This window comes from Camelina sativa, unplaced genomic scaffold (assembly GCF_000633955.1).
Source record: "Camelina sativa cultivar DH55 unplaced genomic scaffold, Cs unpScaffold06712, whole genome shotgun sequence".
NCBI lineage: Eukaryota > Viridiplantae > Streptophyta > Magnoliopsida > Brassicales > Brassicaceae > Camelina > Camelina sativa.
In genome coordinates this window covers 1-492 of record NW_010927788.1, presented here as the reverse complement: position 1 = coordinate 492, position 492 = coordinate 1, and the positions used below count along the sequence as shown (strand labels likewise).

The window sequence follows — 492 nt, the reverse complement described above, 5'->3', positions numbered from 1 at the left end:
TTCGTAGATCTCCGACAAAGAATCCAAATCGGTGGAGACATGTGTAGCCATCTGTATCTGAATTCGATGCTCATCATCGATCGGTTGGTTAGCGGCAAGATCGTGATCTTGATCAGACCACATCATTAGTCCTTTCCTTACATCGTTACCAAAATTAGGGTTAGGTCGCTTCTTCCCCAAGTAAATATTGGTATCTGCAGCATTGTTGGCCGTGAAATGGTTCTCTATGTTTTGATGATGGAAGCTATGATGGTCGAGGACTTGGTCGGTTGTGTTCCCATAGATGTTTAGGTCTTGAAACGGAGGGAAACTAAGAGGATGAGGAGGTGGGCCTACCGCTGCTGAAAGACTCGAACTTCCTAAATTACTTTTGTATCCTCCTCCGACGGCGGCTGCTGCGTTGGCGGCTGCCATGTTCTCACCGGCTAGGGTTTGGCAAGCTCTCTCCAATATAGATTGCATGTACTTTCCCTGTGCTTCAATCCTCAGTTG

The 492-nt window shown here is 47.0% G+C and overlaps 1 protein-coding gene across 1 annotated transcript; it reads right to left on the bottom strand.

Annotated features, from left to right (window-relative positions):
- Nucleotides 1-3: 3 nt before the first annotated feature.
- On the bottom strand, nt 4-489 carry LOC104774907 (myb family transcription factor APL-like; the record flags this gene model as incomplete). The annotated part of the gene is made up of 1 exon (XM_010499293.1): nt 4-489. A coding segment is annotated over one exon (486 nt), but the record flags the coding sequence as incomplete, so codon positions are not given.
- Nucleotides 490-492: the final 3 nt, after the last annotated feature.